This window comes from Gallus gallus, chromosome 3 (genome assembly GCF_016699485.2).
Source record: "Gallus gallus isolate bGalGal1 chromosome 3, bGalGal1.mat.broiler.GRCg7b, whole genome shotgun sequence".
In the NCBI taxonomy this organism is placed as follows: domain Eukaryota; kingdom Metazoa; phylum Chordata; class Aves; order Galliformes; family Phasianidae; genus Gallus; species Gallus gallus.
The window spans coordinates 9,559,547-9,576,992 of NC_052534.1; the positions used below are offsets into that span (position 1 = coordinate 9,559,547).

The 17,446-nt window shown below is 53.4% G+C and overlaps 2 protein-coding genes across 7 annotated transcripts in view; one reads left to right on the forward strand and one right to left on the reverse strand.

Moving 5' to 3' along the window:
- Window positions 1-165: 165 nt before the first annotated feature.
- OTX1 (orthodenticle homeobox 1) lies at window positions 166-3,497 on the forward strand. The gene is made up of 4 exons (XM_015278112.4): window positions 166-219; window positions 734-1,114; window positions 1,516-1,667; window positions 2,169-3,497. Exons 2-4 carry the CDS (start codon window positions 1,018-1,020, stop codon window positions 2,925-2,927), a joined length of 1,008 nt encoding a protein of 335 aa, XP_015133598.2. The 5' UTR covers window positions 166-219; window positions 734-1,017; the 3' UTR covers window positions 2,928-3,497.
- Window positions 3,498-4,844: 1,347 nt separating this feature from the next.
- The window catches only part of WDPCP (WD repeat containing planar cell polarity effector), a 145,667-nt gene continuing 133,065 nt past the window's right edge, over window positions 4,845-17,446 (reverse strand). For 5 of the 6 annotated variants that reach the window (XM_040698592.2, XM_040698590.2, XM_046939766.1 and 2 more), the window contains 3 exons: window positions 16,414-16,537; window positions 11,224-11,318; window positions 9,092-10,053 (listed from right to left, as the gene is read on the reverse strand). In XM_040698592.2, coding sequence (XP_040554526.2) covers window positions 9,944-10,053; window positions 11,224-11,318; window positions 16,414-16,537 — 329 coding nt within the window. In that variant the 3' untranslated portion in view covers window positions 9,092-9,943. Of the gene's footprint in view, window positions 5,879-9,091; window positions 10,054-11,223; window positions 11,319-16,413; window positions 16,538-17,446 lie in introns of those variants that run through there. The other variant, XM_426108.8, reaches the window with a different exon arrangement.

Sequence of the window (17,446 nt, forward strand, 5' to 3'; positions counted from 1 at the left end):
CGGAGCGGCGCGGAGCGGCGCGGGGCGGGCGGGGGGGGCCCGGGGCCGCGCTGCCATTGCCCGGGCGGCTGTCAGTCAGGCGGGGAGCGGCCGCGGATTGGCGCCGGGCTGGTTACGCACGGGCTTTGCGCGCACATACAAGGGTAGGGCGGCGCGGAGGCGATCAAACCTCATCAGGGCCGCGGCTCCATCGCCCCGACAGCGCGGGCCGGCGGCAAGGTAACGCGGGGCGCCCGGCCGGGCTGCGCGCCCCCACCGCCCCCTCCCGGGGGGGGCCCCGCTCCGCTCCGCCCCGCGCTCCGCGGCCGCGCAGGGGGGGCCCGGCCCGACCCGGCCGGGGGGGTCCCGGCCACGCCGCCCCCCGTCCCCCCCCTCCCCCCGCGGCCCGGAACCCCGCGCCCGGTGCCGGTGCCGCTCCGCGCTCCCCTTCTTCCCTCCTTCTTTTCAACTCTCGTCCATTTCTAATTAAAACGTCCCCGTCCGCTCGCTTTTAAATTAATTAGACTTCCCTCCTCCGGTCCCTCCTTTTGATTCCTAATCCAATTATCTTTTTAAATAATTGCTTTATCTCTCCCCATCGCCGGGCGACGGTGCCTCTCGGCGCTCGCCCGCAACTCGCCTTCGTTTCGAAAAAGAATAATTATTAAAAAAAGAAAAAAAAAGAAAGAAAGAAAGAAAGAAAAGCCCCCAAACCGCGAAGTTGCGGCGCGCTGACCCCGCTCTCTCCCCGCAGGACCGGGCCGACCCCGCTCCGCTCCGCCACCGCCGCCTGAGGACCGCGCGTCGGCGCCGCGGGACGGACCGAACACTGCGCGGCGGCGGCGCGGCTCTGCCGCTCGTCCGGGAGCTCTTTTTGTAGCGTTCGTTTTTTGGGCTTTTTTTTTTTTCCCTCTTTTTTCCTCATTTTTTTTTAATTATTTGTATTGCGACTATTTTTATTTTTATTATTATTTTTATTTTTAATTTTTTTTTTAACTTTCCTGCGGGACGTCGGAGGAAACCCGCCCGGCTGTTAGCATGATGTCTTACCTCAAGCAGCCCCCGTACGGCATGAACGGGCTGGGGCTGCCGGGCCCCGCCATGGACCTGCTGCACCCCTCCGTCGGGTACCCGGGTGAGTCCCAAACGCGACCTCCCCCCCCCTCCCCACGCCCGGATTTCGTTCGCTCCCGCGGGGAATTTTAAGGAGAATTAAAAAAAAAAAAAAAAAAGAAAAGAAAGAAAGAAAAAGAAAAGAAAAAGAAGGGGGAGGAGAAGGGAAGGTGGGATAGTGGTTTATTTCCCTACAACGAAATCTCCACGGATCTCCCACCGCGGCTGGGCCTGATCCTTCCTAAGTGCTTCTCTGCTCACCCCGTCCGCAGCGGGATGGGGTCCGGCCCCGCGTGGCAGTGCCGTGGGACCGAGGGGTTCCATAATGTGGGGTCCACAGAGGGGAGGGGGGGATGCTCCGAGGACACCCCATCGCGGGGTGCCGGGGCCGCGCGGTGCCACAGTGACGGTGCCCACCCGCAGCCACCCCGCGGAAGCAGCGCCGGGAGCGCACCACCTTCACCCGCTCGCAGCTGGACGTGCTGGAGGCCCTGTTTGCCAAGACGCGCTACCCCGACATCTTCATGCGGGAGGAGGTGGCCCTGAAGATCAATCTGCCCGAGTCCCGAGTGCAGGTACTGCCGGGACGGCACTCGGCGTGGCCGGCCATGCTCCGCCGGTCTCCCTGGGGCGTGCGTGGGCCACGCTGCTCAGAGGAAGGGGTTTTTGTGTATCTTCTGTTCATATGTAATTTTTTTCGATCTTATTTAATTTGTATTACCCCGTCCACCTGCCCCGTGGGGTTAGCAGCCCCTGTGCTGCCTTGCTGCGCACCAGCGGCCCCGGAGCGCTGCCTGTGGGGTGGGTGTGCGGGTGCTGGCCCCTTCGCCGTGGCCATTTGTTGAGGAGTCCTGAGCTCGGTGGGCTCCCTTGGCCTGAAGCCCCAGTGACCCCAGTGCAGCGGGACGGGACACCCCACTGCTTGCTGAGGGCATCTGGGGTGACGCCGTCGGGGTGCGGGCAGGGCTCTGTGGGTGTAATGGCGGGGTGTGGGTGTGGGTGAGGCTGCCTGGCTGCGGGAGGGCACGCAGGGCTCCCACTCCTCGCCCCGGCGCTCATAGCCCCGTTTCCCCCAGGTCTGGTTCAAGAACCGCCGTGCCAAGTGCCGGCAGCAGCAGCAGAGCGGTGGTGGAGCCAAGAGCCGCCCGGCCAAGAAGAAGTCGTCGCCAGCCCGCGAGAGTTCAGGCTCAGAGAGCAGCGGGCAGTTCACGCCGCCGGCGGCAGCCTCCAGCTCCTCGGCCTCCTCCTCCTCCTCCAGCTCGGCCTCCTCGGGGGCGGCGGCAGCGGCGGCCGGGGCTGCCCCGGCCTCCTTGGGTACGACGGCCTCGTCCATCTGGAGCCCAGCCTCCATCTCTCCTGGTGCGGCCCCGGCGGGGGTGACGGTGCCCGAGCCCCTGCCGCCTGCCGGCGCGTCCTGCATGCAGCGTGCGGGGCCAGCAGCCTCCGCCAGCTACCCCGTGTCCTACGGCCAGGGCGGCGGGTACGGGCAGGGCTACCCCGCACCGCCCTCCTCGTCCTACTTCGGGGGAGTGGATTGCAGCTCCTACCTGGCCCCCATGCACTCCCACCACCATCCCCACCAGCTCAGCCCCATGGGGCCCTCCTCGGTGCCGGGCCACCACCACCACCACCCGCTGAGCCAGAGCTCGGGCCACCACCACCATCACCACCACCACCACCACCAGGGCTATGGCGGCACCGCGCTGCCCTTCAACTCCTCCGACTGCCTGGACTACAAGGAGCCGGCCGCCGCCGCCTCCTGGAAGCTCAACTTCAACTCCCCCGACTGCCTCGACTACAAGGACCAGGCCTCCTGGCGCTTCCAGGTCTTGTGAGGGCCCGGCCCCACACCGACCCCCACGCCGGGCCTCCTCCCCGCTTCGGCAGCGGCCCCGTCTCTCCTGACTGATATTTATTTGCGTCCCGCGCCCCTCCGGCCGGGTTATTATAATTATTATTTTTTTAAACGGAACAGAAGAGGACTTGGAACACAAAAACCCAAAGGCTCCCTGCTCCTCATTGGCTCTCCGGGGATGGATGAGCACCGGCTCCGGCCCAGCGCTGTGGCCGTTCCCTTCAGCTGACGCTCCTGGGCTGCCGTTGATGGCGATGAGCCCAACGCGAAAACACAACTTTAAGCTCTGTTTTTGTTTTTTCTTTCTTTTTTTTTTTTTTTTTCTAAAATGTTATTTTTTTGTTTCTCAGTTTTTCTCCCCTACCGGAGGCTCCTCTCGCCACCTCCGTCCGTCCGTCTGTCCGCGAGGGGCCGGTGGGGCCAGAGAGGAGGAGGAGGAGGAGGAGGAGGAGGGGAGGGAAGGGCTGCTCGGCCGACCCGCGACCCGCAGACCAAAAAAACAAAAAGCTTTTTGAAAAAATTAAAAAAAAAAAATTAATAAAAAGGAAAGAAAAACAGGAAAAAAAAAAAGTTTTGGGTGGTTTTTGGTATTTTTTTCGTTTTTACTTTTTTTTTGGGGGGGGGGGGGGGAGGGGGGAGGTGAGGGAGCTGCGCTCCTTTGGGGTGAATGTGGGGAGGGGGAGGTGGTTTCCTGCCCGCTCCCGTGGCCCCGTAGTCCCTCAGCCACGCAGTGCCCACCAGCAGACCCCAAATCGAACCCCGCGCTCACTCTCCGTGCTCTCTCCCCGGGGGCTCCCAGCAGGACGGGCTGTGCGGGGGCACCTCTCTGCGGGTGCAGGCTCCAGGCTGCTTTTAATTAACGCTGCTAATTGGTTCCCTGGCCGGGCTGCACCACGTTTCCCCGTGCGGGGTGGGCGAGCTCTTCCCAAAAGGACTGAAACCCCGCTGGTGCAGCGCTACGCGCTGGGGGCCCGCGGGCAGTTCTGCGCTGAGGGGGGCTGCGTGGTTCCCCCCGGACGGACAGACAGCACGGTGGGCGCACAGAGCGATGCTCGGCACCACGACCTCAGCCGCGCTGCCGGCGTTCCCCCGCACCCGCTGCCGGCTGCGGCTCGGTGGGAAGGGGAGGTGGTTTACTTCTCATGGCAATTTCCACCCCCAAACCCCCATTTGTTTTCCAGCCTTGGTCTTGTCTCAGCTCCCAGTGCAGCCGGGAGCCCGGCGTGCCCCCAGTATGGCGGGGCAGAGGCGCCGGGGTGCTACAGGTGCTTTGGGGAGAGCCGGAGCACCGTTGCGTCTCCCACCCCAGGGCACGCAGGTGGAACCGCCACCGCCGGGCGATGCGGGCAGCGAGCATCCTGTGCCACCTGCTGCAGATAGAACAGCATTTACGGAGCGGCGTCGAGTTTCTACACCGGCACAGCTCTACGCCGGCACCGGCTGTGCTCGTCCCAGCGCAGCTGCCCCCGCAGCCCTTCTTTACGCAGGGAAAAGTCGTCCCAGCGCTCACCGGGCGCAGCGCCGGGCAGGCGGCGGTGAGCCGCTCTCGGCAGCGCCGGTCATTGTATTGCAGCGGGCGAGAGAAGAGCCCCGCCGCCGCCCTCCGCGTTATCCCATCGCCGGTAATTCGGGCACGAGAGCAGCAGTTACCGCATGTAAAATCCCACACGGGTCCGAGCTCCGGCTGGGAAGTGCCAGAGCCGCTCCCGGTGCAGCGCCGTCCCCTCGGTCGGGCACCAAAAGCCTTCGGAGTGCGCAGGGCTGTGTGCTGAGGACAGCAGTCCCCGCTCCTCCAGGACGGGACTTTTACAAGAAAACCATCAGAGGATTTTATGGGGGGGGTGGGGGGGGTTGGGGAAAAGGTGAGATTTTAGGAAACGGCGCTGTGCATCTTATGTACATTTCTAGTATCACTTCCTGTATATTTTTAAGCCGAAATCCTCTTAGCATGCAAAGTAAATAGATTATGATATAGCGAAGGATTAGGAATCCCTGTCTGGTGTCGGATTAATCCCTCACACAGACCATCACTCGCGCTGACAGAATCGTGGCTGCCGTTCAGCACACAGCTCTGCGTTCCACGCTGTCCCCGCCGTCCCTGCGCGCCGCCCCACAGCCGGCCGTGGGGCTCTGGGGGAGGACTGGTGGCCGACAGCAAGCACGCATCCTTTGCTGTGGTCCGTACAGGTATCCTGCTGACAAATCGCCGCAGATTTAGGAGATGTTTACAGCTCACCTTCCTTTTCGGGACAGGAAAAAAAAAAAACGGTTTTAAGACGACGGTGATGGGATGGAGGGGGGAGGGAGCCCTGAAACCCGCCCTTATGGCTCCAAACCCGGCGATGCCGCAGGGCTCGCTGCCCCCGGCGCGGTGCGAGGGGGCTGATTGGGATCGGGGCTCCGATGGAACGGCGCTTAAGAGGCTCTGCGTCTTATTTTAAAGGCAAAATAATGGTTATTCAGCTGAGATGATATAGAGAGATATGAAAATGGAGAGCATTCTTAGCAAAACGCCGCCGACTGCGAAAGGCACAGAGGTATCCTGAGTGGAGATGTTATCTGCCCCTATCTCAATGGAACGGTTCTCAGAGCCTGAAGTGGAAATTCAAATCTGCTTCCGAGCACAGATTGCTAAAATATATAATATAGGAGTGCTTCTCCGGAGAAGTTTACGGCTGTGCCTGGTGCAACCAGCCCAAGCAGTCAGCAGGGAGCTGCAATTACTCCATTTGTTAGTGTCAGTGAGTGGCAGGGGGACAGCGTCACCAAGATGTCCTCTGTAGGCACATGTGGGGCACGGGCATGCTTGCCATCACAGGTCTTCTTCTTCTCCGCCTGGAGCTGTAGCCGGTGGGATCTCTATGGACACCACAGAGAGGGTCACACCAGTCCCAGGTGCACGACTTGGAGAGAGCCTCTGCCCCTCGGCCCCTGCAGGGACAAAATCAGGACAGCGTGGATGGGGACCTCGCCCTGGTGCTCCCACTGCCACCCGCCCAGGGACAGGGGACAGCCCTGACCCGGCAGCGCGGTGCAGGGCACCGCTCCCCACCTTCTCCCCACTCCCAGCCCTCTTCCTGTCCCGGCGCCAGGAAGGTTAATGGCAAAAGTGAAAGTTTCTATTTTTGTTAACGTTTTCATTAAAACATACCGCCAGCACCTCATGGCTGGGCTAACGTCAGCGGGGAGCCAGCCAGGTTGTCAGAGTGGCGTGGGGATGGCATTTTGCATTCCTAACGCCATGCAAATAGCGATGGAGGCAGAACCATGCTCTCGTTACCTCCTCTTTCTGCGCTGTGCCGGCGCACAATGGAAAACTGAGCCCTCTGTTTTTGTACAGGACATGACAACGCGCACCGCAAAGAGAGGGCATTTCATAACACGGGCTAGCGTGCCTGCGAAATGCATGAAATACTTGGAAAGAGCTGCAGCCCAGTGAGTCATTGCTTTCCTTTGAGTTACACAGAGCTGCTGGCTCCCCATGATGCAAGCAGAACCAGGTGTGGAGCTGAGCACCCAGGGAAACGTCTGCCTGCCCCGTCCCAAAGCATGTGGCTCTGCCCACGGGGTGGAAGCAGCCTCTAAGCGCAGAGCAAAGCCACGCTTGTTTGGGGTCCGAGGCTGCTGGGCAGGACCTCGCTCCTCCAGGCCCAGGGGCCTGCGTCAGGTTTTGTGACTTGTGCTCTGTCTGGGCAGAAGCGTTCATCCCCCACCAGCTGAGCGCTGCACACCTACCCACTTGTGTGGCTTTTGCATACGCTCTTTTAAAAACCTTATTTGCAAACCTATCTGGCCTCAGCGAGGCAGAGCTGGTGGTGCGGCGTGGGAAGGCTGTGATGCGGCATCGAGCCCAGAGGGGTGTTCAATGCAAACCAAAGGATGAGGAGTGATCACAGCTAGAGCTCCCTCCTGACATCTGCACCTATCCCAAAGCAGCATCTGGCAATAAAAGGAGCCATCATCAGTTGATGAGAGTGGGGTTTTGCAGCATGGGAAGAGGGCTGCCCAGAGAGTGGTGGGGCTGATGTCCCGGAAGGTGTTTGAGGAACGTGGAGATGCGGTGCTGAGGGACATGGTCAGTGGGCATGGTGGGGATGGGTTGGGGTTGGACTTGGCAAAGGTCTTTTCCAACCTTAGTGATTCCATGAGCCTAGGAATGAGGAGCTGATATCACAGCCCTGCCTGCCACCATGAGCAGCTCCTCACCAGGGAAGAGAAACATGAACAGGAGAGCATCCCCCAGTGTCCTACAGAGCTCAGCCTGTGGGGCTTTGCATGTTGATGGGATGGTCCCAATGCTCACCCTCCTCAGGCCCATTCCCTTTCTTCTCCTGGAGCAGAAAACAGGAGAAACCTCATCCCCAGGTGGGCAGCCTGCTCCCCCGGGCCTCCACTTGTTCTGCCAGGAGTGTCCAGAGGACCAATGGAAGTGGGGAAGGAGAAGACTTGGAGGGGGTACCACCATGGACCCAAGGGCTCCTGATTTTAAACACCTGGCTTTGCAGAATGAGGCTGCCTGACCCCAGACATGGTTCCCATTTGGCCCCGTAGGCACTGTTCATTTTGACTGGAAATGCCTCCCAATCTCCCTTGGATAGCATTGTGCAAAACCTTTCTGGCTGACAGGGATCCAGCTGAGTGATGATATATTACAATAGTTACTTGGCAGCCACAAGGCACGTTGCCTTCAGCGCCTCAAGTTCCTGTAAATAAGTAAGATTCACCTCCACATGGAAGCAACAAAGCTGTTGAGATCCATGCTTTCCAGAGGTGCTGAGGCTGGTAAGCAGGGTGCTGGGCGTCTTGGCCCGACTCCTCTGAGGCTGGGTGCTGTTCCACAGAGGCTCTGACCTAAATAGCTTGCTCAAGATGCTCAGCATGTGGAGTAACACATGCAGGGAGGGACCTCTGGGATCACCTGGCCCAGCTCTGTGCTCAGAGCAAGGAGACAGGGCCAAACACAAACTGTGAGCTGGGACTCCCATCACCTTGGGGATATGCGTGCCCCTGCACCAGCATGATCATGCCCCTGAGGTGCACGCTGGAGGGCCATGGCTTTCCTCAAGGAAATCTCATCTGACTGCTCGAGCACCAGGCAGGTTGGCAGTCTCAGGGACAGGAAGCTTCCTCGTAGCTGAGAGCACGGCGGTCAAGGAGGATTGGGCCCACATCAGATGCGTTCCCCACTGGAGACTCCAGGCTTTTTGTGCTGGGTCACTTCAGCATTTTGCCAGCGCAGAGGGGCACGCAACAGATCCTCTCCTTCACAGTTGTGGAGATCGTCCCGCAGCGCTGACTGTGCAAGGGCTGGGCCTTGGGCGTGCTCCCCTCAGTGGCACCAAGCCCAGCATGGTGAGGGCTCCCTCTGAGGCAATACAGGGGCCGTGGTGGTGGAGGGATGGGGAGCAGGAGGGTGCAGTCCTCAGGACCTCGGGGACATGGAGATCTGGGGATGGATGCTCTGGTACAGCTCTATGAGGGGCAACACAAAATGGTGGCACGGGTCCGGCCCTGGAATGCCGGACTGCCAGAAACCAGGGCTGCTGCCAAGCATGGATTTGATGTGAACGTTGGATGGGCAGAATGAACGGCAGTGCTCAGGGTGGGTAACAAGACAGAAGGGTGCTGGTGTCTACATCAGCCTCCAGGACACAGGTTCTCAAGCACCATCACAGGCCAGGACAGCCTAACAGCACCGAGCTAACAGTGTGTGGATGGCTCTTCTGCCCCAGACCAAAGCACACAAAGGACTCCTCCATCCTCAGCACATCATACCCACCCACAGCCCCACACTGCTCATAGCTGTTGCCTTTGCATCATGTAATGAGCTCAAGGTGTTCTTGCTGTTCCTCCCTCAACACAACCTGTGCATCTACACAGCCATGGTGACAATCCAATGAACTTTCAGGTTGATTAATTGCTCACATGGGGTGAGGAGCAGCCTCCACCCCACTTGGGAAGAACACAGATCCAACCAATGTCCCAAGCCCATCCCTGCAACCCCATCTCACTCCATACTGCATCCTCAAGCCACCAGAGGGGACTGCCCACCACCTTGGTCCCAGCACAATGAACCCAGTCACCCCTTGCCAGCCATCCCCATCCTCCACCCAGCCCAAATGCTGTAGAGGTGGGGCGGGCGTGTGTTCTCCAGCACTTCGGGACTGGTAGAACAGCTCTTAGAGCACGATTTCACTTGGCACAGCTTTGCAGCGAAAGAAAGAAAGAAGTGCCATCCTGCTTTGCTGGGAGGTTGAAGCATTTCTTTTCTTTTTTTTTTTTTCTAATGATCTGTTTGAATCATGGCCAAACATTGAGTATTTTGGCCTCAAAACTAAAAGTTTCAATGAGAACTGTAATCGGGAGAAGGCTAAAATAGAAATAGCCTTCTGCCTCTACCCATGCCGCTGCCACACAGATTGTATTTTATGTATTCTTCTCCCCCGTAAAGTAAAACTGGAGGAGTGCTTCAGTGCGGCACGCTGCTGACTCATCACCTGACGTATGTGCTCTATTGGCACCAACACTGAGCCGCCCAAGCAGGCACCAGCCCAGGATGGGTCCTTGTGCACAATGGGTGGCTGCTACGCCTGGGGATGGGGCACGGTCCTGTCTCCCTTCTAGTGCGGCTCCTGGCGGTGGAACAAGTACCCATGCTGCAGTAGGGGAGGAGGACTGAGGCTGGTTGTGGGGGGGGGGGGGGAAGGGCTAGGCCACCTTTTTTTGGCAGCACCTTGCAGTTAAATCAACTTCAACCGATCGTGAAAACCCAGGTCCTGCTGCTTGAAAGCACCAATCCAAGTGCCAGCTAACTCCCTGAGATGAACGTGGGTCGAGGACAGTAAGGCCTTTCTTGTGTTCTATCCAGCGGCCAGTGGATGATAACCATTTTTGACCATCAGGCACTCAATCCACTGCAGCACTGTCCTGGCCACGCGGAGCCCTCCTACCAATCCCAGCGAGAGCCCTGCAGGCAGGCAGCTTGCAGGGGCAGGCTCAGGGAGTTTCAGGAAGTTGCAAAAATAAGAGTAAATAATAACAAGCAGGAAATAAATAAATAAATCGGGTGTGCATTACCTGTTCTGTAGGAACTGCTCTCAAATTTCCTTTAAAAAACAACAAAGAAACAACACAGAAGATCACCATGTTATTTACATTCCATTGAACTCATTGAAAAACCCAAATAAACAAGGGCACGGCGTTAGGTAACTCTTTTGCTTTTTTGGTAGGACACAGCTATTTTATATCCTGTTATTCAATGGCTCAATTAAATATTTTAATACATTGCTCCTACAGGTTCATACACGTAGGACACATATATTCCCTCAAACTCTACGCCAGGTTAAAGCAACAGTGATTTGTGCATACAGGGCAGACTGGAGACACGGGGCAGTGATAGGACCAGGTTCTCATGTTGTCCCCGCTCCGTGGGTGCCGCTGGCAGTGGGATGCTCACAGTGCACTGCTTGGGCTGCAGGCAACCTGGGGAGCTGTGGGGTGCCCTGGGAGGGCTGTACTGCTGGAGGTGCTGGGGGTGAGGCTTCGTGTTACAGCTTGAGCGGAATTACCAGCTGCACATGTCAGAGAGCAGTCCCGCTGCAGGCAATAAGTGCCTCGCTTGGTGCCAACTGGGGTGGCCTCTGGTCTCTCCAGACAGAGCGTTCTGGCTGAGGGGAGGGAGCCTGGAGGAAGGTAGGGGACTAGCTCTCTTCTTACGGCCCCATTGTACAAGCAAAGGATGCCTGGCAAGACAGCAAGAAAATCCCTTCTCCCTGCCCAGCTGGCATGGCAGGATGACTCTCACTGTGGTGTTCTGCTGGAGCACTATTCCATTGCTCTGCTGGGCTACTTCGGATCTGGTCCTGGAGGAGCAGGACAGCCATACACATTTGCTGCAGAATTGCTGCAGAAGCAGTGTGAACGATTGCCTTGCTAACCTAAAGCTGCTGGGGGACCTGGCCATTGCATACCCAACCACAGAGCAACACCAGAACTATGACACCTTGCTTGTCTTCTGACTGTGTTGCATCAGGAACAGCACCACAGGATCAGCAGCTTCACAAGATCAGGGGACTGACTTTGTGACCTAAGAGCTGGCACCAGGAGCCCTAGCTGGCACCTGGCAGCCGCTGCAGAAGCCCCTATCCCTCTTCCTGCTGTGCAAAAGAAGCTCAAGGCTTAATTCCTAAGCCCAAACTCTTTGTCCACATACCAAACACTGTTACTTTTCCATCTCCATGCAGCTCTGTGCACTCAGAAGCAACCTGGCTGCTTACCTTCCTGGTGCCCAGAAGAGGGTTTCTCCATCAGGGAGGTGACACCTGCTCCAGGCTCTCCATCACTGTCCTCCTCCAGTCTACAGCAAGTGGATCTTAAAAAGAAAGCAGATGTGATAGGAGGGCAGGGAGCAAGGGAGATACTGCAGAGCAGGTCTTATTAAAGCATATAAATACCTAATGGGTGGGAGTCAAGTGGATGGGGCCAGGCTCTGTTCAGTGGCAACCAGAGAGAGGACAAGGGACAAAGGGCACAAACTGGAAAAGCTTGATTTTCCCAATGCCTGTTTTTTCCCTTCTGTACAATCAACAAATATACAGTTAGTAGAGCGGTGTGGTTAGGATGGTATCTTACAGGTTGCATAATTAGAAAGGTTATCGTGGTGGAAAGAGAATCTAAATAAATGAAATGCTCACCTGCATCCTAGGCTCACAGTACAAAACTCCAAAGGGAGCAATCTCCAGAAAGAGATCCTTCCCCACTGGCAGTCAGCCCTTAAATAGGGTCTAGTAGAGGTGCAGCCAGGCTCCACCCCTTCAGGTCACACAGCTGAATTGCCTTCACCTGTGCCCCCGTGGCTGACTCAGTGCTTGCCTCAGGTGATCAATCAGTGGTTCAGGCCATGATTCAACAGTTTCCATACACCCTCCTACCAGTGGAGAGATGGCTATGCAAGCAGCTGGGCATCTGCCATGCAACTAAAAGCAACGCTCCTCATCTGCTTTCCTGAGCCACGCTTAAGCTGCAGTAATGCAATTCCAGGTCGTACTAAGCTTTATTGGTTCAGCAAAAGAAACTAAGAAACTTCATTGGAGACCAGATTATGCCAGTTGTAGAAATGAAGAGATTCTTCTGCTCTTCGACCCCATTATCTGCTCTGTAGTATCTTGATCAGCTTTCTTACATACTGCCTTGGATTCTGCCGAGACCCGTAAATTGCTTTTTTGGCTGCCAAATTGCCATAACCCTTCTATTTTTATGTTTTAAAACAGCTTAAAACTGTCCATCCTCTTTGGACATGTCTTTAAAATTGACCAATACTGGGAGGATTTCATGTATATCCGAAGGCTTAGACAAGATGTTACTTTTACCCAGCTTCCAGTTTTACTGTCAACAGACATGAAAAGCCCAGCAGGGATAAAAGGAACTTAACCAGTTCTGTCTAATGCATATAAATCTACCTAAGAGCTCAAGGCACTGGAAGTACTCAATGCGCTGCGTTTATCTGAGCCTAAGATAGTGAAGTGGGTCTTCAGTCTATGTGCCACATGTCCCATCCAGATGCCAAGTTAATATGAATTAGGAGACTGAGATGAATAAACAAGGTCAGCTCAGGCTGGGCCAAATTGAATCAATGCAAAATAATTGTCAGTATTTTCTGTCAGCGATGGTGGTTTATCTTGGCTCAGGATTCTCGGCGCTGTAGGTTATAGAATGTTTTCAGTGGAACAGTTGGCAGACATTGTATTGATTTTTCTTTGTTTTGTGAATGCTGGAAAAATTTCCATTAAGTCTACGTGGTGCTCATGTGACAAAGCCAAATTTCTTTTTCAAAACTTTTCGTGCTTCAAGCGAGCTAATGCAGCCATATAGCGCTCTAATTTAATCAGGAGGACCTTTGTCTGGAATCAAGAGGCTGTGCAGTGCACCTCAACGCATCTTGAGCACGTATTGGCTAATAAGAGTTAATTTTGTATTGTCAAGGTGCTGTGCACGTGCTAACTAATTAATTTGCCTGACATGCGGTGTCTGTTTGCTGCTGTCACCTTCCTGATGCACGTGAAGCTCCCGTTGCCTTCACTGGGGCTGAGCAGGGTTGAACGATGAGTTCTCTGGTTCTTTCTCTCTATGCTGATTTCATTGCCAGTGTATATAGATAGGAAAGACTGTCAGGCGGTCTGCTCTTAAGGCTTCAAGCGGTGTGACTGGTCTACAGTTCAAACTATACAAGCATGCCTGTGAGCTTTGCACAGCAACTTTGTAGATGAGTAGAAATACCTCTGTTTTTCAGTACGTGAAAAGTGACGGGGAAGTTCTTTGATAGAAAGCACTGACATCTTGTAAAAATATCAGATCTTATAAAAACACTGTCCTTATTTACAGGCAGTAAAAGAGTTATTTCCACAAATAGCAAAACAAATATAGAAAAGAATATTGAGAGAGAACAAGAGTTGCTGGACTCTAACATATCTGCAGAATGGTAATGGTCAACACCTAAGTCAGAGATGAGACTTTAAAACGTTCCCTGTTCTGTAGTACAATGGAAGAAACCACACAGCAAACAAATTCCCCTACCTGGAGCACTGTCCAGCACATTTCACAGCCTACAACTCTGTGTGTGCATTGTTTGGATTGATTACATGTCAGCACTGACATCACATGCTACTTCCATAAAGACATTGCAGAGTTACTCCAGTTTTCTCTGCCTTCTGTAGAACTCATTTTAGCCCCAAATGAAGTTTTCTGCTTTTTGACTGTTAGGGCAAAACAAGCAGCTAGAGTTTGCCCACTGTAAGTTCTCAGAGAAGTATATCTCCAAGACTATTTTATGATCAATCATTTTGGTCCTGGTCATAGACTCTGCCCGCCCTTGTTAGGCAGAGCCAGAAGGGAGATGGTGCTGTTAGGAGTTAATTGATTTGTTAATTATGCAGCCTGAAAACTGCACTTCTGTTACACATATGCTCCCTGAGGGATGTCAGTAACAGGTTCATTAAGCTAAGCACAGTGTCTTCAGAGCTTGCCTGGAGCCTTTGCCTAGGTGTAATTCACAAGATACCTCTCAGCTGTTCCAAAACAGAAGGACGGTCTGTGTTTAAATACAGCAGGAGAAGTAGTTGAGGTATGTGCTGAATATGATCTTCCAGAACCTCGGGTGAGATAGAGATTTGGGACCATGTCTGGGTTTGATGGGGTGGTGATGTTTGGCAGTGACACAAGTCAATGATTTTGGGATGCGACTAGCTGGTACAAAGACATAGAGTCAAAGCAGATGAGTAAAAGACTCTGGGGAAGACCAAAGAGCAGCCACTGAGTGCTGTTCTTGCTAAACACTGAAAAAGCCCCACTGTGGTGTCCTGCAGAGGTGTAACTTTGTCGCGTACGTCTGAATTCATGCATGCCAAATGTATGTGGGCATGTACTGACTTTGTGAGACTTCTGATTTACTTGCACAGATAAGGTTGTGGGGTTTTAATGACACCAAATATTGATGCTCAACTTGCAAAGAACATTAGGAAGTTGGATGCTAGGTTGTAAAGGGTCTCTGAAGGCCATCTGGTACCATTCGCTTCTCACAGCAGGTTCAGCTGTTAAGTCAGATCCAGCTTCAAGGCTGTGGTGCACGACCCAGTGGGGACCTGTGGCACTGGTGAGCAGTGGGCAGCTCACAATGAGAGCAGCAATACATCCCCTCGTGCTAAGCTTGGGGCAACCCTCTTGAGCACAGAGCTGAGCTTGTCATGCAACCAGAAGGGACATGTGCTGTACAATGTGATGGTATGCCAATGTGCAGGGGAACTAAGCAAACAAAAGCTATAGGCTAATGTTGTTCCCCAGACTGCAAATCAAGTCCTTCATGACAAAATCTCATGGATTTCAGCGATGCTGAGAAGGCAAATCAACAAGGTGCCTACAGTAATACACAAAGCAGGGCTTGGCCAGGACAGGAGGCTGTATAGTGCATGGGGTAGGGAACAGAAAGGAACTGTAGTAAATCTATTACAAAAATGGAATTTTCTTCTCTCTCTTTTTTTTTTTTTTTTTTTTTGTCTTGAAAGACTTCAGAAGCAAATAGGAAATGATTCAGGCTGTACATTTATCTCACTGGTGAGCAGAATACATAAACATTGAAAACTAGCATTAAACAGCGTGAGGAATGGTGTAAGTCAATAACAAAACAAAAAAAATGGCCAAGCTAATGAACAATGGAGGGCCTTTGGAGGGGGGAGGATGTGTCCTGGTTATTGATTTTGAAACTGCAGGTAGTGGTTGGAGGCTGTGGAGAAGTGGACAGTGAAAATGTCAGATATGCATTTATGATGTGGGAAACTGGTTAGAATAACAATGTTGTTGTGCACTTCCTAAGATGCTCAGCTGCAAGGCACTCTGCAGCTGCCATTCCATACATTTTGCCGTGTTTTAAGGTGTTACTGTTGCCATGTTTCAGGTGAATTCCCAGAGGCAACAGAAAGCAGGTGAGTTCTAATTTCGGGTTCCTATGTTGAACCAATTTAAAGACACTTCCTAAATGCTGCTTAACCATCTGCCCATCACAGAGCATTATGTCTCCTGATGCCTCAGATTAGGCAGCGAAGTCTCCAGTAATGCTGGAGCATCCTGGCCAGAGAGATGAGCCAGAAATGTGATTCTGGCTCACACAAAGTGTGCTCAGCACGATTGTATACAAATAGGCTGACTCGCCAATGAGGAAGTTCAACGCTGCACTCACACTAAATTTACTAACAATGTTTTTACATACAGTAGGGACAGAAAATATCCTCACTGTAAATAAATAACCGTTTCTTTCCTGTCAGAGAAAACAGGAGAAACAAACTGTTCTTTGATCTCTATGAAGAACTGTTTCATTCTCATTTCCAATAGGTTGCATGGGTAGGCATCCAGATGGGTCCTGGAAATCTCCATAGAAGGAGACTTCACAACCTCTCTGCAGACTGTTGCAGTGCTCAGTCACCCTTACTGTAAAGAAGTTCTTCCATGTGTTAGTATGGAACTTCCTGTGTTCAAGTTTTAGACCACTACTCCTTGTCCAGTCACCACACACCACCAAGAAAAGCCTGCCCTCATCCACTTGCCTCCCACCTCCCTTTAGAGATGTTAGCGAGCAACAAAACCATACCTGTACTTCCCAAATAACCAGGGGCCAGCCCCTTTGTTTCTCTCACAGTGAGCAAGTTCCAGGTTTTATTCAACTTCAGAAGTGTGCTCTCATAACATCATCCTGGGGATTTTGATCCCAGGGCTGGTGACGACCTTATAGGCTCCAGAGAAGATCACACTGGATGTTTAGGAGAGCATCTACCAAGCACAGCATTTCCATTGCTGCATTTCTCTCTTCTGCACATTTCTTGAAGCAGGCTTGCATTTACCAAAGTGTTCTAATTCAAAAGTGACTGTGATGGTGCAAGACAACTGGAGCCATCAGGAATAAGCACAGCAGCTCAGCTCACCTGTGGGAAGAGGCTAGCATGGCCAGGCTGGCTGTGGGCACGTCGCGCTCAGTTTGGTGCTCTGGGACCTGACCAACAAAGGCCTCGTGCGATGTGTCCTCTTCATCTGCATGCCCCAGGAGCTCTGTAAGACCAAGCAAGTTATGGGATGAGGCTGGCTCAACAGAAAACACCAAGCAAGCTGCCAGCTGTTTGCCTGAGGCGTCACAGAAAAGCATATGCTTATGCATGCTTCACTCTTGACTTCTTTCCTTGAAAAAGAGGCCGAGTAGCTGACCACCAGCAGCAGCTGCCATATGGATCCAAGTCCAACCCATTGGCCGGGACCCCCATGCTTGTGTAACTTAGGATCATTGAATGATTATGGTTGGAAAGACCGCTAAGATCATCCAGTCCAACTGTCAGCTCACCCCCACCGTGCCCATGAACCACGTCCACATCATCATGTTTCCTGAATTATGCTTATCTTTGTTCCAAAATATTTTAGTCAATGATCAAGTCCCAAAGCCTTCAGACACATGAAGGATGGGCCTTCCCTTCCCAAATTCCAGTCTGAGCACTTTGGGGAGGGGAAGTGTTTGAAAATACCCAAATATCTTGGAAATACAGAGGAGGAACTGTATGTTCAAGATGTGACACTTTAAATAAATAAATAATGTAATCAAATCACAGGCTGGCAGAATTTGGATTAAGGAAAAATGCTGCTACAGATACAGACTTTAAAAGAATTTTTTCTCGAAATCATAAGACCCTTTTGCATTTTTTTTCTTTTTTTAATCCTGTTTTTCTGCCCTTGTTCTCTGCCTTCCTCGATCCTGCATAAGCTAATCTGTGTGATACCCATGGCAACACCATGGGCAGTGCAGAGAGCATAAAGCTCCTGTGAGCATTGCTATATTGCTACTTTACATTTTGACCAGGGACTCAGGATGCTCACCAGATTAGGAGGGCAAAGCTACTTGTAAGCGTTTCTGCATCTCTCAGTCCTAAAAAACTAATGCGGTCAGATTGCTGCAGACTATTCCTACGCTCC

What these genes read in the sequence shown, in the direction of transcription:
- OTX1 (XM_015278112.4), top strand. Translation starts at nt 1,018, where the DNA reads ATGATGTCTTACCTCAAGCAGCCCCCGTACGGCATGAACGGGCTGGGG. An exon ending in CCCCTCCGTCGGGTACCCGG is followed by an intron (nt 1,115 to 1,515) that starts GTGAGTCCCAAA and finishes GCCCACCCGCAG; the next exon opens with CCACCCCGCGGAAGCAGCGC. An exon ending in TGCCCGAGTCCCGAGTGCAG is followed by an intron (nt 1,668 to 2,168) that starts GTACTGCCGGGA and finishes CGTTTCCCCCAG; the next exon opens with GTCTGGTTCAAGAACCGCCG.